Source organism: Hevea brasiliensis, chromosome 14, assembly GCF_030052815.1.
Source record: "Hevea brasiliensis isolate MT/VB/25A 57/8 chromosome 14, ASM3005281v1, whole genome shotgun sequence".
NCBI lineage: Eukaryota > Viridiplantae > Streptophyta > Magnoliopsida > Malpighiales > Euphorbiaceae > Hevea > Hevea brasiliensis.
Window position 1 is genome coordinate 10,531,662 of NC_079506.1, and position 22,341 is coordinate 10,554,002.

Below are 22,341 nucleotides of genomic sequence, written 5' to 3' on the forward strand. Positions count from 1 at the left end.
AAGTTTGCAAATGTTTCTCAAAATTAAATTTTAACAAACAAAATGAATTGCAATACAACATATAAAGCACAATGTTTGTTGATATCAAAGCAGTTGTATTTAAAAAAAAAAAATGAAAGATAAAATTTAAAATAAGTAAAAAAAAAAGTAAAATTAAAAAGTAAAAGTTCTTTGTGCATTTTAAAAAAGTTCTTTGAGCATTTAAAGTGTGGAAAAAGATAATAAAATACTTAATAAATGTACTATATGTCCTATTTAACAGAAATATTTAACTATCTCTATCCTTTATGTCTGATCTTATTTTATATTTATATTCAGTATTAATTAGGAGTGAGCACTATTAAATTTGAATCGAATAAATTAAATTAAATATTTTAATTCAATCATTTAGTTTAATTTTTAAGATAATTTAGTTCAGTTTAGTTTTACATTTTAAGAATTTCAGTTCAATTTGATTTTAAAGAGAAAAAATTGATTGGACCGAACCAAACTGAATTGTTTTATTATTTTTAAATTGAGTTATTTTTATAAAAAATTTATGAATTATATATAATTTTATATATATAAATTGTTTAATTTCATTGATTAATAATTATTAAGTTCAAATTAAGGTCAAAATCAGACTAAATAATTTAAAAATGAAGTCTAAATTAAAAAAAAAATAAAAACTCAAAACTAACCAGTTCGAATCAAATCGAACTAAAATAGAGCGGTTCGGTTCAATTTTATTTTTCATTCATTTTGATTCGATTTGATTTCTAAAATACAATAATTCGATTAATTTGAATTTTAATGATTCGGTTCAATTTAATTCGATTTAAACCGAATGCTCAAACATAGTATTAATAAATATACATTCATTAAAATATAAAATAAAATTATTATATTCTTAAATATTTATTAAATAATCTAACAATATAATTTTTATAATTATTCGCGCATTGCATGAAAATTCGATTAGTTAAAATAATAATAAAATTTTAGTTTGAATATATTTTAAATTTAATATATGCTATAAGAATTAATCTTCAATAACATAAACGCACAGTTTTTAAATTTTTTCTAAAATGCACGACATGTAATAAAAACCTAAAATAATATAAAGCAATACATGTGAAATTATGCATGCATATTCTTCTAGAAGGAACATATTAATTACTAATGAAAAATTAAAGAAATTGGTGCCATTTAGTATCTGTTTGGCATTGTGTTTGGAGATTAAAATTGTATTAAATTGTATAATTTTAAATGCTATTAAAAAAATAATTGAAAAAAAAATTATTTTATTATTTTAGTATTCTATTACTAAAATTTATTAAATTTAATTTTAAATTATTTTTTAATACTCACTAATTAATATATTTAAAAAAATAAAATTTTTAATAATAATTCTAATTCAAACAGGACTTAGTCAGCAAAATAAAAGCAAAAAGCTATAAACAAAGTCATCTGAAATTTCAATTTCTTTCCCTGTGTCTTCTTTGCATATGCAACCCCACCCCACCCTATACATGTAAATTTGACTTATTTCGCTGTAGGCCAAGCCTTTAATTAAATTCAAGCAATTCTTGATTATTAATGCTCTTGTCTATATATGATGATAACAAAGTTGATTTTTTTTTAATCATTGTTTGTACTTGGCAGTGTTCTCTAGTTCTATTTATGATGCTTTGAATAAATTTCAGGTAAAAACTGCGTACGTAATTAAGTTTTTATTTTTCTTTTATTCAACTACCTATAATTTTTTTTTATTATCAAATTATAGACTTAATTAACAATTAAATTGATATATAAAATTTTGGTTTCAGTTTTATTATAGGCAATTTCAGTATGGTTCCTAGTCTAATTTCCGTTTTATCCCAAAAATTATAACATTTTTTTGTTTATTTTAAAATCGAGAATGCAATCTTAAATTTCTAATATGAAAACAATAATAAAAAATAATAATACTTGTCACGACCCAACCTATGGGCCGGACTGGCACTAGGACCTGGGCTAGCCTAAAGCCCCCGAGTTAATTTTGACAAATAAAATTTATATTTTTTAAAAAAATAATATATATACACGTTAAAGCTTGTATAATATATATATTTCATGCAATGAAATGTTAAATGAGGGTAAGTAGCTCGACTGGCATAGATTCTTTATATATGTATATATATATTTTCGTTGATTTAAAAAGTGGATGAGGGCTAATAGTCCGATTGGCACATGCTCCCAAGCATAAGATAGAGGTTTTAGGGTTCGATCCCTCCATTTGTCTCTTTTTTTTTTCTTTTGTGATTCTTTATAATTATTTTCATTCCAAAATATAATATTAAATTATGATGATTGTAAGTATTTTTAAATCCTAATTAACATTTTTCCTTAAAATTATAATATAACAAATTTTTAGATTTAAAATTATAAGATATATAAAAATCATTTATTTATATATTCCTAGTTTTACAGTATTAACACCACTTCACTACTATTAGAATAATCACCTATACAACGATCAATCGTTAAATCAACATCACTGCTACAATCACCACGTATACAATATTATCACGATTATCATCACTAAATCATTGTTTTTAATTTAAATATAGAGGGAGCTAGTTAAAGATATTTAGAGAATGATAGAAATAAAAAGAGCTATAGACAGAGATATTAAGATTATCATATATATAAAGATAAATAAAGGGAGAGAGATATATATAAATGTATAAATCAATATGTGTTGATTTTGAAATGTATAAATCAATATGTATTGATTTTGAAATAACTCTTGTGTGTGTGTGTGTGTGTGTGTGTATACAAAAATTTATCGGATGAGAGCTAATAGTCCGATTGGCATATGCTCCCAAGCATAAGGTAGAGGGTTTAGGATTCAATCCCTCCATTTGTCCCTTTTTTTTTTTTCTCTTTTGTGATTCTTTATAATTCTTTTCATTAAAAAATATAATATTAAACTATAATAATTGTAAGTATTTTTAAACCCTAATTAACACATTTCCTTAAAATTATAATATAACAAATATTTAAATTTAAAATTATAAGATATATTTATATATATAAATCATTTACTTATATACATCTAGTTTTATAGTATTGACAACACTTCACTACTATTAGAATAGTCACATATACAACTATCAATAGTTAAATCAGCACCACCGCTATAATCACCACGTGTACAATATTACCACCATTATCATCATTAAATCATTGCTTTTAATTTAAATATAGAGGGAAATAGTCAAAGATATTTAGAGAATGATAGAAATAAAATGGGTTTTAGATAGATATATTAAGATTATCATATATATAAAAATAAATAGAGGGAGAGAGATAAAGATGTGGAGAGAGAGATATAGAAATGCATAAATCAATAAATCAACACATATTAATTTATGCATTTCTATATATTTCTCTCTACATCTTTATCTCTCTCTTCCTCTATTTATCTTTATAGATATGATATATAGGAATGTATAAATCAATATATGTGTTGATTTTGAAATCAACACATATATTGATTTATGCATTTCTATATATCTCTCTCCACATCTTTATCTCTCTTTCCCTCTATTTATCTTTATATATATATATGATAATCTTAATATCTCCATCTATAATTTATTTTATTTCTATCATTCTCTAAATATCTTTGACTATCTCCCTCTATATTTAAATTAAAAACAATGATTTAATGATAATAATTGTGGTAATATTGTACACCTGGTGATTATAGCGGTGGTACTGATTTAACTATTGATCGTTGTATAAGTGATTATTCTAATAGTAGTGAAGTGATGTTAATACTATAAAACTAGATGTATATAAGTAAATGATTTATATGTATCTTATAATTTTAAATCTAAACATTTGTTATATTATAATTTTAAGGAAAAGTGTTAATTAGAGTTTAAAAATACTTCCAATTATTACAGTTTAATATTATATTTTTTAATGAAAAGAATAATAAAGAATCATAAATAAAAAAAAAGGGCAAAGGAAATATTCAAACCCTGAACCCTCTACCTTATGCTTTGGAGCATGTGCAATCGGGCTATTAGCCCTCATCGTCTTTTCAAATCAACGAAAATATATATATATACATATATAAAGAATGTATTGTGTTAAGTGTGCTTATAAATGGAAAAAAAAATAATATCTAATATAGAGATGGCTCAAACCTTGAACAACGTTGAGATGCATGCTTCTATGCCAATCAGGCTACTTGTCCTCATCCAACATTTTATTGCATTAAATATATATATTATACAAGCTATAATGTGTGTGTTTGTATATATATATATAATATTTTTTTCAAAAATATAAATATTATTTGTTAAAAGTGTATATCATGTCAAGTAATATTTATTTTTACATTTATATCTATCTATATCCATATAATTTGTAAGTAAATGATTTAAATAACGATAATAGATAATAGTGGTGATTGTAAACCGTGGTGATTTGAGTGTTTATGGAGTATATATGATTTAAAATATATATAGTGAAATTTATATCATATTTTAATATTTTATATACTGAAAAAATATAAATATAAATAGTTGACCGTCACCCTACCTACACTAATCAACCACCGCCATCATTATCACTGTAACACCACTATCAAATTTCAAACCAATTTTAATATATATGATACTTACTTTAATATCAATATTTATTGTTATAATATTTAATTTCATTTTTGAAATGCTATTTACTTCATTTCAATTAATATATATCAAATTTATATCATATTTCAAGTTAAAAAAAATAAATATAACTTATAGGATAACTTATCATTAAAAATCAATATATCTTATCTTATAACAAATATATTATATGTAATAACTTATAGTATACAATATCTCTAAATTTGTATGTTTCCCATAGCATTAATTTTTAGAGTTCCAACAGCTACTAGCATCTTAATTTGACATTGGAAAATATTGTTTGGTGAGTAGATATTAAATGAAGAGATTTTATAGTCAAGTGGCTTATAAATGAGCTAAATGGCTCACAAGTCACCATAAATGGCTCATTTATTAAAAGGGTAAAACAATAATGAATTTTAATTTAATTACTAATATACCATTTTGAGCTTGCTCAATTTGAGCCGTGTAGTATTTTTGTAATTAAAATTTAATTTTGCATAGTGCTTTGAGTAATGAAGCCTGCACCTTCGGCCATATCTGAAGTTTGGCACTAAAAATTTTCTAAAAAATTAATAATATAACTTTATTAAATTCTTATTATTAACTACAGTTAACTATCAATTATCAATTATTAACTATTAATTGTATTCAACGGTTAAACTAATTAGATTCTTAATCCCTATCCCTTAATCTTTAATGGTTTAAGTTTCTAGTCTAACGTCGGCACAAGTCTTGGGAAGAATTTATACTCCAGTTACCACCTTCGCCAAAGGCTCGCCAATTTTTTAATATTATTAAAATGCTGCAGTCCTCAAATATTTAATTAATTATTCTTTAATTTTTATAAACATGTATAATAAAAAATAATATAAACAGTAGACAGATGGGGGAGTACGACCCTAGGCAAGTTTATAGATCATAACCCCCAGTTGCTAGCAGATTCAAGTATTTGCTGGAGAGACTTATGTAGAGAGCAATTAATTGCAACGCATTCAATGCAAATAGATTTGGTTGACCTTTACTGGTCAATGGTTTTGTAATATGGAATATAAAAAAAAATCCACCATAAATCACTCACATAGGATATAATAATATTTATATTAATTTAAAAAAATCGGTCATCTTAAGAAAGCATTTAAATGAATCATTTAATAAAAAAATATATTTTATTTTATATTAATTTATTTTTATTTGGTCCGCTGGCTTTAATCCAATAGCAAAGACAAAATAAATCTGGGGCTATATCCCCAATTCTATTCTCCTCTCCATATACCTATCGACAAAACAAAAAATTTTACTATTATTCGATTTTATAATTTTTCTACATATTCGATTTGAAAGTTATTAAATTTTTCTATTTATATTTCTCATTATAGAAAAAAAAAATAGCAAGGATGAAATATATATATTAAATATATGATATTAATAATTTTAGTTAATTTAAAGTGTCGGCTATTCTATTTAGCAATATATGTTTTCACCATAAGTGCATTGCCAATGTATTAATTGGTTGGCTCTATGGAAGTTTGGAGGGTTCGATCTTCGTGAGATTTTAAAATAAATTTCTTGGGGCCAATTTTCCAAAGCTACATCATGAGTATGGGTAGGGGTATAGATGGGTCGTTTCATATATTTTATTAAATTAAATTAAAAAAATTAATTTTAATAATATTTAAATTAAAATTAATAAATTAAATTATAAAATCACATATATTTAATTTTCACATTAACCGATTATGCTTAATTTAGACAGTTTTTACTTAATTTAATATTTTTTTAATTTTTATAATTCAACTATTATTAAATTATATATATTATATATATATATATATTAATTAAAAAATAAAATATTAATTTAAGAGATATTATTCAATAAAAATAAATAAAAATCTAAAAATAAAATAAGATTATTTTAAAATTTACAACGTTGTGCATGTTATATATAATAATTTTTAGATGAAATTAAAATTTAATTTAAAAATAATATATCTGTATTGAAAAATCATAGCACAAAGGCATTGGATTCCATTGAATGAAGGTTGCAACAAATGACAGAATCTTGATGAAAGATGCAATAAGGGGGTTGCTTCTGCTAATGCCAATTTGTGATTAGTTGGGCTCAAAGTCAACCTTAATATTCAAATAATTTATTATTAAAAAATGGCATATGTATATAAGAAGAAATCATGAAAATAATATAAAAATGTTTCCTTAACATGATGAAATTTACCATTTTCATTTCTAAGATTGAAGCCAAGTCGGAGATAGATTGTTTTTATTAAATATATACATTGTGCGATCAAATTAGAATCGTGTAAGTCATCATTTTTATACGGTTTCACAATTTATTTATTTATTTATTATTTTTTATTATTACATTTATTTAATTCACAAATTACCAAATTTTAAAATAAATGTTTAAAAAATGTAGTCAAGAATTACAACTATTGCATGACGTATAAAATAAATTATTTATATGTGATTGAAATTTTGTTGAGAATTCTTGTTCCACATAAAAAAATATATAAAATGAAAGGGTAAAATATAAAGGGTAAAATATCTATACGTATTACATATATTCACATCTTATTATATATAGATAAATTTTAATTATTTCAATAATGAAATTTTTATTAAAAAGTTTGAGAGTTAAAAAGTAATAAAAATAAAATATAAAATATTAATAAAAAATTTTAAATATTATATTATTTTTATATATTAAAATTAAAAAATATATATAATTAAAATTATTAATTACTATGTGCATTAGCACAGATAATTAGGGCTGAGCATAATTTGATTCAAACCGAAAAATCGAATCGAACCGAGTCAATTCGTTTCAATTGGTTTGATTTTAAAATTTAATCGGTTCGGTTCGGTTCGGTTCGGTTTTATATTATAAAAATTTCGATTATTTCAGTTCGGTTTGATTTTAAAGAGAAAAAAATCGGTAAAACCGAATCGAACCGAATTGTAATTTATATACTTAAATCAAACTAAATCGAACCGAATCGATTTTTGAATTGATTTATTTTTTATGGAAAATTTAGGAATTATATTTAATTTTATATATATTAATTGTTTAATTTCATTGATTAATGGTTATTAGGTTCAAACCAAAGTTAAAATCATACCAAATAACTTGAAAATCATGTCTAAATTAAAAAATCAATAAAAAATCAAACCGATCGGTTTAAACCGAAATGAATCGAAATATAGCGATTCGGTTCAATTCGATTTTTCAATAGGGGCAGGTGGAGTTGGGCTAATATTGAGCACATCACAATCACCTAGATCAAGACTTGGAAACAACTTTTTGGAGGAGTCAGTGAAAAATAGAGAGTCAGTATTGACAGAGTGATGAAATTTGGAAAGAGAAGAGAACATAGTATTGTCCTAAAATGTAACATGATGAGAGATGCGTAACTTATTAGAAACAGGATCCCAACAACGATACCCTTTGTGTTCAATGCCATAACCAAGAAAACAACATAGACGAGCACGGGGTTCTAATTTGGTATGTTCATGAGGTTGTAAAAGAATAAAAGAAATACATCCAAAAGGTTTAAGGATGGAATAGTCAGGAGGTTGTCCAAAAACTTTTCAAAAGGAGATAAATTATGAAGAACGTTAATAATATAAACAGCATGAAGAGCTGCTTCTCCCCAAAATTTTTCTGGACATGAGGCAGAAAGAAGAAGAGTACGTACAGAATCAAGAATATGGCGATGCTTGCGTTCAGCTCGCCCATTCTGTTGAGAGGTGTGAGGACAAAAACGTTGAATAACGGTGCCTTATTGACTAAGAAACTGAAGTAAAGAAGAATCCCGATATTCCATGGCATTGTTTGTTCGGAGAATTTTAATGTCACAAGAGAACTGAGTTTTAATCATTTTTGCAAATGTGATGTAAATTTATCTATTACAATAATAGAGTTCATTTTTATAAGATAATATAGAGGATGCATTATCAATGGACAAAGATTTTAATGATTAAAAATGTGCAGGCAGAATAGAACAATATTTCACTATTTCCTTTTCTCAGACCATGCCATCACCCGACTGGGGTTTATAATTACTATACTATCTCTTGCCCTTTTTGACCATCCACCACCCATCCAGAAAACGATTATTGGTTGGGTGGCTTGCTTTATGGGATTTTTCTTAGCTGCATCGGGTTTATCATGAATGATACAAGATATACAATGGAGTCTATCTATTAAATATATGAATTCAACATAGTTATAATCTTTTTTATTTAGGTTAAAATCGATTTATCATGAATTTAAAATATAATATGTATGATGAGATTTCTCTATTAAATGAGTCTAAACATATATTGTTGTTTATTAAATTTACAGTGAATCAAATTTAAAAAAAACAAAAAACAAAAAAGTTTTTCACCCTGAGGTTTCACCAAGAAAATGCAGTTTTTATAATGGTACAATTTGGATTATCATTGATAAGGATTTATGTGTTTTATGTGTTGTAATTCACATAATGGTGACACATGTGATTGTGAAAATTCTGAAAAATTAGAATTTTCATGATAGGACAAAATGTCAGCTCAATCATTTTCTTCTCTATGGATTGGTTCATTGGAAAAATTAGTAATGTAGTTGTCACTTGAAAAGGAGACCTCACCTACTTGATCTTTGTCACATGCTGTATGATGAATTTTGCATACGCAACTCAACTTCAACCTCATTTACCCTAATGTACAATTCCTCTTATCAGTCCTCCTCATGGCCTGTTAGAAGTTTACAACTGAAATGGGTGCTTTGCAGGTTGTTCAACTATGGTGTTGGGATCCATTTGCTTGAATCAGATAGAGTCTTATCAAAGAAAGGTAAAATAAATCCAAAAGATAACCACATTTCCTTCCAATGCTCAGACATGGATCTTGTTGTTAAAAAACTAGAGGAGAAGAACATTGAGTATGTGACAGCAGTTGTGGAAGAAGGTGGCATTACAGTTGATCAGCTCTTCTTCCATGACCCAGATGGCTACATGGTTGAGATCTGTAATTGTCAAAATCTCCCAGTTCTTCCCCTTTCTTCATGCCCTTTCAAGCTACCTAAAGCCAATGGAAGCCTTACATCATCACCAACATATTATGGTATGTATTAAATTCATTCTAGATTTTGTCTAAATTAAAACTGTCAAAAACTGGATTATAACATTTTTGAATGAAAATGCAGGGAAGAGAAGCTGGGAGATGGCTTGTTCCGGAGGTGTTGCGTCTCTGATGATGGATAACTTGGTGGTGGACATGATGGACATTTCGATCTAAGGGATTGGAAGGGTGACCAATGCAAGTTTTGATTCAGTACTCTGAAAAAATTGTTTTGTATACATTTGTGTAAAGAAATAATGTGAGAAAAATTGAAGTGGTGGGGTTAGCTTTTGGTTTTGTTTGTTAAGGAGTTTCTCAAGTTCCATTGAAACAGTATGCTTCTTAAATTTGTTTGATCTGTGTCTACTCCATCTCTCTCTATCTCTCTTTTTCTCTCACACTATCTCTTCCACCCTTTTTGTTCTTATTTTTTTCATCCCCTTTTGCAGTGTTGTGAACAATGAACTTGAGAATACAAGTTACAAGAAAAAGAAAATATAAAATTATGGAATTGATGAAGAGTTGTAATGCAGTATGGCAAGATAATTCTATTTGGGAAATTAACAATTGGGGAACTAATGAGGAATACTGCCAAAGGCCTGTCATTTGAACATGATCAACTCATTTTTCAGTTCACAGTACTATATTACAATTGTACAAAACATGCTTGACAGAGTCAAATTTGAAAGTTTGTGATCTACAAGTAACCATCTCTTTTGGTCAAAATATTTTCAGAATATTTTTTTTCAATTACAACTGGCCATGTACGTACAAGGGAGGTTGGGAGAGAATTTTTGTAGAGTTGGATAGAATATAAAGAAAAGACTTAATAGATGCTATGATACCAGAAACCATCAATTGTTTACAGTCATTCACCCAAGGAGATGACAACAAAAACATCATCAAGGGGCCATTTTCTTGGTTTTGACTTCTCTGGAGGGTTAATTATCACATGATCTGCATTTGAAAGGCGATACCAAATCACAATTTCGTTTCTTTGACGTCCCCTGATTATTGTTTCGTAAAAAGAAAGCTCTTCCTAGTCAAATAGATCGAATTCTGCAGGTTTAATACACATCTCATTCCCCTGCAAATGAAAAACCAATAACGTATACATGTAAAATTTAATGTTATGCCTAGTTGTGTAAGATCTGAAAGGGGCATAAAACAGGGAGAAAAAAGGTGGTCAGGAGGAGCAAGAAAAACAAGTCTGGGAATGAACAGTACCTCCACAGCAACGAATTGTCTAGAACACGATTTTTTTGCTTGTCTTCAGCCAACATTGCCAGTGCCATACTCACCAGTTGATTTGGTAACACAATCATTGATTCTGGACACTGAGACCAGGTTTCCAGTCCAAGAATCCAGGATTTCGCCAATGATTATTGATTTGTCAGAAGCTTGCTCCATTTCACCGATCCAAGAGCTATGAGAGAACCCAGAAAGATTTAAAGATGTTGACTTTGTATAATCTCTATAAGGGAGACGCTTTGACTGCAATCCATGAGGTAGGAAGAGAAGGCTCTTATCAATAATCAGATTACTAAACATACACATGCAATAGAACTGATTCTAAATCTAAAAGCAAATTCACTTTTGCCACAGTTACGGAGATGTGTGGCAAAAACAGAAACAAAATTCTTTTGGTACTTGTACATTTCCAACCTTAATATCCCCCGTGTTCTATGACACCTTATCGCAAGTACTTTCATCAGTTTCAACATAGGCGTGCACATGACAAAATAAGTAGCTCAAAATAGTTATGATGTTGCAGGTGTTTCATGGTTAAGCGAACATTTCAACATTGTTAACATATGGAATACTGGAGGGAAGTAGCTTTCTGTAATGAAGCTTCAGCATTACACATTTAATGCTTGGATTTCAGATATGACCGTTTGCAACTAAGGTGAGTACTCTAAAACAAGAGGTATGGTCAGAGCTTTTATTTGAACAGTGGCATGAAAGGATACTTCTGAACAAAATTCCTTGAGCTTTATTGAACTAATTACCAACCAGTGACCACTGGCATTAAAAAGTATTTCAGGTCCATCCTCTGGGCTGCCCTAGGCAATGCTACTTTCATTTGGTGTCCCTTTTGCCAATAGGTACTCTCAAATGGTAAAACAAGGAGTGCTCTTCTTTGTCTGGGGGAAGAAAAGAGAGAGTGGGGGAGCTAAGGGGATTCTTGTTTGGAAGAAAGTGCTAATGATAATGTATTATAAGGGAGATAGTGAATTATTCTTGTTTAGCTGGCACACAAATTTTATCCACAATCAGTTCAGTCAATTGACCCCCGTATCTACTGAAGCTTATTTCCTTCCAAATACTTCCTGTGACCTAACATGGGATTCAGTGACTTCTATTGAAGAGTAATCTTTATCTGGCAAGACCTCCTAAATTGTAGCTATTGTTTGAGATCCTAATTTGATCATCTCTAATCTCATGGTAAACTAAAGTAAAAGAAATGATGGTGATGAGACTTACAGAATTAAAAGTCTCTAGAGAAAGACTCTCCAAATGTCATCTGATGACAGCATTTTCCTTGCGTTGAAGAAGTTTTATGCTCTACAATCCATGCATATCAAGTCCACTATCAGTAAGCTTCTTTCGTCTTTCTTTTTCTAAGACCACTATCATGCAAATGACATCAATTAGCCACTTTCAAATCCATTGAACAGAAATTGACATGAAGGTAATATTAGAACAGCATACTGCATACCATTATCATTCACCTAAGGAGATGACAATAAAAACATCATCAAGGGACCATTTTCTTGGTTTTGACTTCTCTGAAGGGTTAATTATTGCAAGATATGCATTTGCAACACGATACCCAATCACAATTTCATCTCTTTGATGTCCCCTAATCATTATTTCATAAAAACAAAAGCTCTTCCGGGTGAAATAGGTAGAATTTGCAGGTTTAATACACATCTATTTCCCTACAAATGCCAGCCAATTAGATACACATAAAAAATCTAATATTAAGCCTTGGAATCTGAAACAATAAACCAGTTGATCTGCAAGATCTGAAAGGGGCAGAAAAATGGGAAATAAAAAGGTGGACAGGAGGAACGAATAAACAGTACCTCCTCAGCAAAGAGTCCCTCTAGATCACGATTTATTTGCTTTTCTTCAGCAACCATTGCCAGTACCATACTCACCAATTCATTTGACTGATTCTGGACACAGAGACCAGGTTTCTAGTCCTAGCATCCAGGTTTTCACTAATGATTATTGGTTTGTCAGAAGCTTGCTGCATTTCACGAATCCAAGAGCTAGTACAGAACCCAGAAAGATGTAAAGATGTTGACTTTGTATCTCTACAAGGGAGATGCTCTGGCTGAAATCCATGAGATAGGAAGAAAAGGCTCTCATCAATAATCAGATTACTAAACTATAAACATACACAGACCATAGAACTGATTCTAAATCTAAAAGAAAATTCACTGCTACCCCAATTACAGAGGTGCATGGCAAAAGCAGATGCAAAATTCTATCGGTACTTGTACATTTTAAGCCTAAATATCCTCCATGCTTATAAAACCTTATCCCACTAAGTGCATCAGTTTCAAAATAGGCATGCGCATGACTTGGAACAGAAATTTCTTCAGTTCTCTAATTATATAATGCAAAATTTTGCACCCAATGATTTTTCTGCACAATCAATTGGGTCAATTGACCTCTGTACCTAGTAAAGCTTATTTCCTTATGTAGCCTGACATAGGATTCGGTGACATCTATTGGAGTCTTAATCTTCATATGGCAAGTCCTTCTAAATTCTAGCTGTTGTTTGAGATCTTAATTTGATCATCTTTAATCTCATGGTGAACTGAAGTAAAGAAATGATGGTGATGCCACTTACAGAATCAAAAGTAAAAGTCTCTACAGGAAGACTCTCCTAATGTTGTCTGATGACAGCATTTTCCTCACAGTGAACAAGTTTTATGCTCTCCAATCCACAAATATCAAGTCCACCATCAGTAAGCTTCTTTTCCCTTTCTTTTTCTGGGAGCTCATTGAACATCCAGAGTTCAGAACCTGGACCAAGGAATGCCTCTAGAACCTGAGAAATGACAGAAAAAACAAAAATAATCTATAGTGACGTAATATTTAACCATTTCTTTTGTTTCTTAGTCATGCAAATCACATCAATTAAGCCACTTTCAAATCCATTGAACAGAAAGGGACATGCAAACTTCAATGCTTTTATTACCAACATCATCTCTGTTGCTACAAAGTTTTATGAAGGTTAATATTGTATTCCTTCAATTAAAAATCCATATTTACGAAAATTAGAACACAAACTACATATATCTGTGTTTAGTGACCATGCTGACTGTGACCAAGTAAATGCTCAACTCAGCTAAACAATTGCACACAGCTTTTTTCACATTTTCTTCCTCCGATCTTTCTAACCTTCAAAGTATTCCAGCATTGACATTTATTAACTTTTCCATTTCAATTCTAATTTATATTCCAGCAACCAGAATAAAATTGTTTCAAGCATTTGAACACAAATTGAATGCACCCTAAAACCTTTGTAAATTATAGAACATACCTCTAGTTGTCTGACTTTACTCCCCAGGTGATTTGAATAAGATACAGATGATATACAAATGCAAATTACCTGCAACAGAAGATTAGCAACAAAATCATTAGCAACACAATATACATTCAAACAATTCAATTCAATTCTTACATTATATATACCCAAAAAAAAAAAAACTGTTAGAACGTACAAAATAAAAGCCCAAAGAATGTCTCAATCTCCGACTGCTCCCGGAACCAGACTGAGTCACAGAACTCGGCCAGTCACCAAAACTTGACTCGCCGCCGTTTTCACTTCCTTCTCTACCTTTAGTTTCTCCTCTTTCACTTTCACTGAAATACTCGAGACACTTCCAGGTCCCTTCTTCTCCTCCACCAGCTTCTCCTTACTATTACCGCCACTACCACGCCGACCCTTCACTGTTACCCGAGTCCCCGCCACATAAGGTCCGAGAAACGACCGGTACACCCAGTCCCGACCAGAGAAGCTACTATCGCTAATGCTACTACCACTAATATGAGCTGAAGACTCATCGTCGTTGCCGACAAAGATGCAGAGATTGGGAAATGGAGAGCGGAGGGGAGGGAAAGGGAACGCAGCAGAGATCCGGCCGGGGAAGTGAGTAGGGTTTGGTTGCAAGCCTCCTCTTCCTTTTCTTCTTCCTTATAATTTATCCTTCTTCTCTTAATGTTGTTATCCTTTTCTTCTTCCAATCTTTGAAAAGCCGGTTGGTGTTCCTCGTCATCCTGATGCTCTTCATTTCTGCTCCTCTTTCTACTATATATAGGATGGATCCCACACTTAATTATCTTCACCCTATATTCTCCGTAGTGAAATGAGGTCTTCACCCTATCTTCTCCGTAGTGAAATGAGGCCTCAACTATACACTTTTCATCAACAGATTCGAATTTTTTATTATCGAGCCAAAGCGACATGTGTTCTGATGAAAAGTCAAATCGATGCAATGAATTTATGGTTGATAAAAGATAGCGATGCGAGAAATCATAGCGATGCCTATGTCCAGATTCGTCTATGAAATCCACTCTACATGTAAAAGATTGCTGAATATCATTTTTGGGATGAACAATAGCGCAGAAAGAGAAGGCAATTAAGTGACGAAGGTCAAGTTCGAATGAAAGCGAGGATCCAATTTTATTCTTATATCTCATCCATTCTGGTACTTCACCTCCCACCATAAATAATCCAACATCCTGACCCAACAGATGCGTTTCAATAACATCCTCAATAACTTTCTTCTTATCCTCCAAATTGAAGCAATTATCAAACTGAAGAAGTTTCGATTTCAAAAATCCACGAGCATGATCTTCGAAAAGGAATGAAGTTGATGCTGACTTCAGAGAGGTGCACTCTGATGCCCTTAATTCTTTTAAGGATGATGGGAGGTCTGGTAAACGTTCAAGTCTCTCGCAACCACTTAAATCAAGAGATTCCAACTTCGATACTTGTTTGATGCTTTCTGGAAGACTCGTTAAATTTGAGCATCTAAGGAGATCGAGTGTTATAAGACATTTCAACTCGCTTATGCCGCTTGGAATACTAACGAGTCTTTTACATCCTCGCAAGGACAAATCTTCAAGTTGAGTCCGATGCTCAATTGACGAGGGCAGTTGTTCTATTCCAGTTCCCCCTAAATTTAGAAACCTTATACTACAAGGAATCTCCGGACAACATGTGACTTTATGGCACCCGTCTAACTGTAGTTTAGTAAGCTTGCTCAGATTTTGAAGAGATGGGATCTCAGTCAGACTACGACATCCACTCAAATCTAAAACCTCAAGATTTGGGGCAGTATTAGATAAGTCTGGAATCCTGATCAGGTCTTTAGAGCCGAAGAGTTCAAGTGATATCAAATTTTCAAAATGCTGTGACAAATAGAAAATATCAATAAATTAGAAGATACTTTACAAAGTAGCACAAAAAATTCTATATATGATATTACTGTATATTGGATTTAAAGAATTTTAAATATTCATAAAATGATTTTTTTAAAAAAAATATATTTTATTACAATTAAAATTGAAATTCGAAATTTCAAGAATTTAAGGCTATTTTAATATGATTGAACTAAAATTAATTGTATTGTTTTATTTATTGAATAAAACACAAATTTTATATATATGTTTCAAAATTTTCATATAACGAAATCCCTAAAACATAGTATAATATGATGGTTTTGAAATCTTGAATTTTATATATGAAGTCAAATTTACTGTATAAAAAACACAATCACTATGAGATCGAACCATATATTTGATATGATTCCAATCTAGTATCATCAAATTTTCAAAGGGCTATAACAAATAGAAAATATCAATAAATTAGAAGATAATTTACAAACTGTAATTATAATTTTATAAAGTAGAGCAAAAAATTGTACCTTATCTCCATGCCATAGTTGCCTGAGTTTGCTACCAGTCATATGAAGTTCTACGAGATTCTTTGGGCAAAAATTTGATGGCAAAGATGTCAAAGGGTAATAATCCCATTCAAGATATCTTAGCTCTTGTGGAAGAAATTCAAGGTTGTTAGGAAGGAGCACTTGTCCTTTCAAATATTCAGACGATCTGACTATGAGCATTCTAAGCTTGCACATCTTCGTGAAGGCCGTGGGACTTAGCTTCAAATCATCTATTGTAGAATACACATCAAGAACTATGGCTTCAACACTTTCAGTTCCCTAATAAAAAAACAATAAAAAAGACTATTGATTAATAGTTTATTTGTCATGAGAGCTACAATTCTTATAAAATTCAAATATGATAATGAAAGAGGTTTCATTGCTTAGTTTACCGTATTTGTTGTAAATACATGATCAATATCTTCATAATTCCACAACCTACTGCGTCCTCCAGGCTGTTTGCATTCCTCAATGATTATATCTTTGCCCATTTGTCGTAGCAAGTCATGCACTTCTATGCGCTCACGTGAAATACTTATGAGAGATTTTTTAATTAGGCGATGTATTGCACCTTTTGGATGGAAACCACATGCTTCTAATATTCTCTCTAAACGATCTCTTCTTTTCAGATTAAAAAAACATGCAATATCAAGAAATATTTCCTTTTCATCCCTCTCTAGCCCATCATAACTTATTTTCAAAACGTCTTGAATTTTCTTCAAAGATTGGCCGTTCAATTTTTTCAATTCACCTTTCCATTCTTCTATCCCCATACCAAATAAATGAGATCCCAAAACTTTAAGAGCTAATGGATTGCCACCAGCATAGGTTATTGCCTTCTGTGATAGCTCCATGTATCCTTCATTTGGATGATTTTGCTTGAAGGCATGCAAGCTAAAGAGTTTCAAATCTTCAGAATAAGTTAATTTCTCAACCTTATATATGCATTCCTTTGGACAAAAATTTTCAAGTACTTGCTGATCTCTGCTAGTTATAACGATTCTACTTCCCACACCTCCCACACGGTGCAAATCATACTCTCCTATTAATTTTTTTAAAAGATCCTTTAAATGATCTGCATCATCTACATCATCAAAAACAATGAATATCTTCTTCATCCCGAGCCTGCTTCTAATAAAAGGACCCCAAAACAATGTGTCTTCAAGTAATTTTTTTTCTCTTAATAATGTGGTTGTTTCCCTAACCTTATCAAGAAAGCAATGACCATCAAATTTGATCTTGTTTCGACGAAATACTACTTGTGCAATAGTTGTTTTACCAATGCCTGGCATCCCCCAAATTCCTACAACTTTATTATCATTTAACAATTGTTCCACTTTTTTCACACGTGATTCAATTCCAACCAAGTTACGATTGTAAGAATCATCACTTGAAGACATACCACTAAATTTCTTCAAAACATCATTGACGATTTCCTCAACTAATTTGGCCTCATGCCTAGTCACATATGAATAACAAACACTAGTAAGTAATGATAGAAATTTCTTCAATTCGGTTCGAATCATTGGTTATATGCTATAAATTTTCTCTGTTAATCAACATTGCTTAGAACAAAAGAAACAAAAATTGTAGGAACCTAACAAAAAAAATGAATTGAACATTAATTCTAGTATCAAATGAACAACACAACATGAATTGAAATTTTAAAATAACAATTGCAAGCTAACAACAATTCTCTTCGAACAAATCACATCCCAAAAGCAATGAAGCACAAAAATTTTCAGATAAGCACAGAAGCAAAATAAAAAATAAATCAAAACCATTCGAGCTCCACCATATCACATGCCTTTAACAATAGCAACGCTGGTCTGCACCTTCTTAATTTCTCAGCCTGAGCAAGAAGAGAGTTAGGACATGGGTAGATCAACAAGAAAGGAGGCGGAATATCATGAGTTATTTGTTCTTATACCATGAGTGAGGTGGCTCATGGGTAGATCAACAAGAACAAATAGTGGCAGAGATACTATGAGTGAGGAAGAAGAGAGACGAAGCCAATGAAAGGGAAGGAAGGCCTACTAACCAAGATGAAAAATCCCTCTCAAACGAGAATGAAAAGTGACGTTTCCAAGATGATAAACAACGATGAAGGAGAAGGAGTGAGGAGGGAAGGCAACTGTATAGGATAAAAGAGGAAGAGGCTAGGATTTTGTTAAAGATGACTATATATACAAGAATATTAATGGTTGAGTTCATCTACAACCGATGACTGGAATTTAATTGGAGTTTAAGTTAAAAGAAAACAAAAACGTAGAGGTCAATATCAAACACATAACCACTAGATGATATTCAAGCACCCTACCACTAAGCTATAAATAACCCAGATGTTACAAGACTTCTAAATTTTTATATATTCAATTTTATTTGGTTCAATCGAATTTTTTCTTTCTAAAATAGAATCGAACCAAAATAATTGAAATTTTTAAAAAATAAAAACTAAATCAAATAGAATTATCGAATTAAAATGATTCGTTTCAATTTATTTAATTTAAACCGAATAGTATTTATCCCTATTTATAACTAAAATTATTAAGAAAATATAGAAAAATTAAAGATAACGTTAGGTTTATCTATATAACAATTTTAAATGCATATAAATATATAATTACATCGAATTTATATAATATATCTAAAAAAATCATAGAAAAAACATATATATAAAATCAACTCTTAGTTTAGTATGAATCTGGTATGATTTTTAATGAAAAATCAAAATTGAACCAAAATAGTGAAATAAGTTAACCAAAATATTGAAATAAGTTTAGTCAATATGGTTCTTATCAGTCTAGTATAATTTTTTGGTTCAGTTTGGAATATTGAGAGCCGTGCACAACTCTAATTAAAAGTGTCTATATTTTGATGAACTTTTTTAAAATTGAGACTTAGAAAAACTATGGTAAAGAGTAATTAAAAAGTAATTAACTTACATGATATTCCGTGAATCCCAGCCTGCCACTTTGCTTACTTCCATCAAAGCACGCTTCCATCTGTCAACCTTGGGTACACAGTCTTGAACATGTTCTCCATGCACAACAATAGCAAATGCCTGCTGAAAATTCACTCTTAGCACTTCCGTCAAAGCATGCTTCCATTTGTGTGAACAGCCTTTAACTTGTTCTCCACGCTTAGCAAGAGCAAATGACTTCCCAAAATTCCCTGTCAGGTCTTGAACATCAGTTGGATCTACATGGTAAAAAACTGGTAGGACTAATTGTCCTAAAGTTTCCTTGCATTCAAGTATCTTCACAAGCTCATCCAAGCACCATGGAGAATCTGCATAATTTTCAGAGAAAATGACAATTGAGACAATGGATTCTTCAATTATTTTTAAGAGAGCTGATGAGATCTCTTCTCCTTTATGAAGTTCTTCATCCAAGAAAGCATTGATTTGTTTTTGCTGCAAAGCAGTACAGAGATGAGAGAGAAAACCAAGACGGACATCTTTGCCTCTAAAACTAATAAAAACATCATATTTGCAGGGACGGGTTGATGAAGAAGCAGAAGCCATGATAAGCGATAAGGGACGACACTTGTGCAAATGAGTTTGAACAAGGTAATTAGTGAGAGCAAAATACAAGATATGTATATTTTGTGAGGGTGTGGTAGACTATTCCAAGACAAGAAATTTATAAACGCTAGATTTAGAAATGAAGGGGAAAGGAAGATGGGTGGAAACACCACGTTCACCTTCTACGAAGGAACACAGACTTAGCTCTAGTCCAAGTAGACATCATTTAGTGTGAACGTCCAAAGTACGTTTTTAATGGAAAATCTCTTACCTAATTCGACCAATAAAAAATTATCACCATTATTATGATTTTAATTAAAATGACAGTCATTAATTTATTGGATATGTACATCCGTTGTAGCTAGGCCGACATTAATCTAATATATTTACTTGTGTACGTAATTAAGTTTCAATTTTTCTTTTATTCAATTAATTTTGATTTTTTAAGAAATTATTGATTTAATTAAATTGTTACATAAATAACTGGAAAATGCATATTAAAGAAAGCTAGAGAATAGCATGTATGTAATTAACTTTGTAACTTTGTATTAAAGACAGTTGACCCCTTGACTTGAATGCATATTTTCAAGGAAAATTTAAGAACTTTAATTTTAAGTATAATTCTATTTTATATTATATATTTTTATTGTTCAATTTTAAAAAGAAATTTATGAAACGATGAAAATCACTTATTCTGATTTTTTCAAGTTTTTTTTTAAGACTGATTTTCCTAAACTACAACAATCCATTTCATTTATTTTAAAACACTTAAAAATCATCTCAAAAGAAAATAAAGAAATAAAAATTGTTTATTTATATATAAATTTATTTAACATTTAAATCATAAAAATAAAAATAAAATGATTACCAAATTATTAATATGTCCTTTATATTATGCCTCAATTATACCATGATTTTAATTAATACTACAAAAAGTTATACCTTCATGTTAGGAAAAATAATAATAATCATTTTTTTTAAATTAAATAGTAATAATAATCATAATTTCACGCTTTTGTGAATAATTATTTAATTTTTAAATAATTGATTTTAAAATTATAATTAAAATAATAATGATAAAATTTTAATTTGAATAATGCACAGTTTTTAATTTTTTTTTTCTAAAATGCAATAGATATGTAATAAATACTTAAAAATAATATAAATCAATACATGTCAAATTATTCATATTCTTCTAGGAAGGAACATATTGCTAATGAATAGTTAAAGGAATGGCTACCATTCAGTCAGCAAAGTAAACGCAAAAAGCTACAAAGAAAGTCATTAGAAATTTCAATTTCTTTACTTGTTTCTTCTTTGCATATGCAATCCTACCCCACCATATGTATGTTAGTTTCTATGATTATAGTTTTCTTCATTTACTTTGCTGACTAAATGCTAGCCATTCCTTTAATTGTTCATTAGCAACTACTATGTTCCTTCCTAGAAGAATATCTAGACTTCATTTAATTCAAAATGCTCTACTTCTTAGAAAGTTTCTGGAAATTACACTTTCATGGAACTTATTACTTTCCTACTATTGCTTTATATTTTTTTAAGTATTTATTATATGTATTGCATTTTAGAAAAAAAAAAGAATGATATTTTATATTTTAAAAACTCTGCAATTTAACTATTGAAGTAAAAATAGGATTATAGGATATATTGAAATTTAAAATATATTCAATTTATAATTTTATTATTACTTTAATTATAATTTTAAAATCAATTATTTAAAATTAAATAATTATATTCACGAAGACTGGGCAAAACGTGAAATTATGATTATTTATTTTTTAACATGAAGATATAATTTTTGTGGTTTTAAAATCAATGTATAATTTTTTTCTACCAAAAAATTAATTAAAGTATAATTGAAGCGTAATATAAAGGATATGTATCCTAAATAATTTGGGTATCCATTTCATTTTTAATTTTTACAATTTAATTATTAAATAAATCTATATATATATATATAATTTTATTTATTTATTTATTATTAATTTCTTGACATTTACTGAATGAGGTGTTGGAGTGACCTAACTCAGCCACAGATTTTATCTTTTTGCTTTGATTT

The 22,341-nt window shown here is 29.6% G+C and overlaps 3 protein-coding genes across 3 annotated transcripts in view; 2 read left to right on the top strand and 1 right to left on the bottom strand.

Annotated features, from left to right (window-relative positions):
• The window catches only part of LOC131168840 (protein WHAT'S THIS FACTOR 9, mitochondrial-like), a 73,200-nt gene that overhangs the window by 33,327 nt on the left and 17,532 nt on the right, over positions 1-22,341 (top strand). The window lies entirely within an intron of this gene.
• LOC131172557 (uncharacterized) lies at positions 9,049-10,133 on the top strand. Its single transcript, XM_058133638.1, has 2 exons — positions 9,049-9,770; positions 9,853-10,133. The coding sequence occupies exons 1-2, from the start codon at positions 9,314-9,316 to the stop codon at positions 9,942-9,944; spliced, it is 549 nt and encodes a 182-aa protein (XP_057989621.1). The 5' UTR covers positions 9,049-9,313; the 3' UTR covers positions 9,945-10,133.
• On the bottom strand, positions 14,329-20,474 carry LOC131169092 (disease resistance protein RPV1-like). Its single transcript, XM_058133623.1, has 6 exons — positions 19,684-20,474; positions 17,131-18,196; positions 16,718-17,017; positions 15,193-16,202; positions 14,510-15,159; positions 14,329-14,397 (listed from the first exon to the last, which is right to left on the bottom strand). The coding sequence occupies exons 1-5, from the start codon at positions 20,262-20,264 to the stop codon at positions 14,742-14,744; spliced, it is 3,375 nt and encodes a 1,124-aa protein (XP_057989606.1). The 5' UTR covers positions 20,265-20,474; the 3' UTR covers positions 14,329-14,397; positions 14,510-14,741.

Bases quoted from the DNA above. Each gene is read 5' to 3' on its own strand.
- LOC131169092 (XM_058133623.1), bottom strand. From the start codon at position 20,264: ATGGCTTCTGCTTCTTCATCAACCCGTCCCTGCAAATATGATGTTTTT. The intron at 18,197-19,683 runs GTAAGTTAATTA...ATATGTGACTAG, and splicing joins TGGGATTCACGGAATATCAT to GCATGAGGCCAAATTAGTTG. The intron at 17,018-17,130 runs GTAAACTAAGCA...TTTTTTTATTAG, and splicing joins ATGTATTTACAACAAATACG to GGAACTGAAAGTGTTGAAGC.
- LOC131172557 (XM_058133638.1), top strand. From the start codon at position 9,314: ATGCTGTATGATGAATTTTGCATACGCAACTCAACTTCAACCTCATTT. The intron at 9,771-9,852 runs GTATGTATTAAA...ATGAAAATGCAG, and splicing joins ATCATCACCAACATATTATG to GGAAGAGAAGCTGGGAGATG.